This window comes from Centruroides sculpturatus, unplaced genomic scaffold (genome assembly GCF_000671375.1).
Source record: "Centruroides sculpturatus isolate CEXI.00-Female unplaced genomic scaffold, Cexi_2.0 scaffold3781, whole genome shotgun sequence".
Lineage (NCBI taxonomy): Eukaryota > Metazoa > Arthropoda > Arachnida > Scorpiones > Buthidae > Centruroides > Centruroides sculpturatus.
This window is the reverse complement of record NW_019388021.1, coordinates 6,891-8,761: the sequence shown is the minus strand read 5'-3', so window position 1 is coordinate 8,761 and position 1,871 is coordinate 6,891. Positions and strand designations below refer to the sequence as shown.

Below are 1,871 nucleotides of genomic sequence, written 5' to 3'. Positions count from 1 at the left end.
AAGCTTAACATCCATACATGAGACGATAACTGCTAATATAACAGCTGAGGATCACTAAATACAAGATAAAAACTGTCATGCCTTCTTATTGCCATGCAGTTTAATTAGTAAACAGTTTCAAGTTTTTATACTTTCAACATTGAAGTACAGTACTATAACACTATACAACACTCAATATCATACAAGAAATAAATACCGTTTTGTTTCGAGTTCATGTTTTGTATTTATGTACACTAAATTACAGGAAAACAAACATTCTTAAAGATCAACTGTTTAAGGATCAACAAACTCATAATTTTCATTGAAACGATTGGTACCATTTGAGTAGAACCAGATCCAGACACGCCCTGCAATCTTCTACGATATCGTGGTTAGGTGTCTGAATGATTCTACCCAAATGTTCCAAGATTTTAAAGATGGTCGATACGGGAATCCACGTCTATCTGGAAATATGATAGACGTGTCCACAATTTTCTCGTGTATCAAACGAAGAGCTTTCAGATCGTTTTCCAATCCGTGTCCTATGATTATTGTGTCTTTGTTGATAAAACTTAACAAAGACCGTCTCATTTGTGTAAATGGCACTAACAATTTACCCATCATTTCCGAGCATTTCTTCTTATGCCCGAGTACAGGTGACTGTGGCAAGACGTTCGTTTCGTATATTAATGAACCATCGAACGACAAGAGAATGATCTTATTGATTTCCATCCCGAATTTTGTATAACACATTTCCGTATCAAATACAACGATGTTTTTTTCTATGAAATCGCATTCTTCTGTAGAAAAGAAAACGTCTGACGGCCTACATTTCGATGTGGATATGTGATAATTATTAAAGAAACACCCCATGCTCGCTTCTTCTTTCTTACAACAGGCGTATATTTTATGGTTATTTTCTGCATGGGCAGTAATTAGTTTTTTTGGATGGTAAACGCAGATGTCGTCCGGATCGTCCATCCATATATTAAAATACGCGTGACAACGAATGCATAAGCGTTTATTTTCGTCCTCCGTACAACTTTCCAAGCGTGAAACGTTATAATACGTTTGTCCAGTTGTCGACGAACGTAAAGGGAAGCCGTAGTCTTTTAAATGTCTTGGTTTTAACATTATACTTTCTAAAAATCTATACAATTGGTCCAAGTACCCTTCGTTGTATTTTGTCTTAGACACACAACGGTAGATTCTACATTCGAAATTTGAACTAGTGGCCATCCTGAGTATCTAAAAAATAAACATAAAAAAGAGAATTACTTATATTTTTATCTTAAATTAATTCATGCTATTCATACCTCTAATGGCACATTCATATATGAAGGTAAAAGTTTATTCTTACTTCATGGGGCCTTTTTTTGTAATTTTGCTCTCTTAAGACACCTGTCTAGTAGACGTGTCCTAAACACATTGCTAAACCATTGCTTAATCTTGTTTTCGTCGCGGAGCGGCACATTGTACGGCGGACGCGTACGAAGAGTGTCACGTGACATTTGTCGGTGCCGTCCGGTCACGTAATATATCATAATATACTACTGTATATTATGTATTTTGTAGTAAGAAACGACTTATTATTAACGTCACTAGTTATTGATTCACGGAAGTTCTTGAACACACTAGTATCAATAAGTATGTGATCGAGTGACGTCGAAATCGTGTGTTAAATTCCAGATACGTATACCGTCATGGCGGCACTTCCTGTTTTGCTGCTAGCCTCGCTTCCGACGCCGCGGCTGTTTGGAGACGAGTGTTGTCACGTGACGATGCGCGCGCTTTGAATTCGACGAGTTGGTTTGTGTGTTGCGTAGTTCGAATTACGCAAAAATGGATTTCGTTCGTAAAATAAGTTACAGAAATGACGCTAGTTCGGTTTA

The 1,871-nt window shown here is 37.1% G+C and overlaps 1 protein-coding gene across 1 annotated transcript; it reads right to left on the bottom strand.

Annotated features, from left to right (window-relative positions):
- Window positions 1-393: 393 nt before the first annotated feature.
- Window positions 394-1,313, bottom strand: LOC111616744 (putative exonuclease GOR; the record flags this gene model as incomplete). The annotated part of the gene is made up of 2 exons (XM_023358120.1): window positions 1,296-1,313; window positions 394-1,227 (listed from the first exon to the last, which is right to left on the bottom strand). Coding segments are annotated over exons 1-2 (852 nt in total), but the record flags the coding sequence as incomplete, so codon positions are not given.
- Window positions 1,314-1,871: the final 558 nt, after the last annotated feature.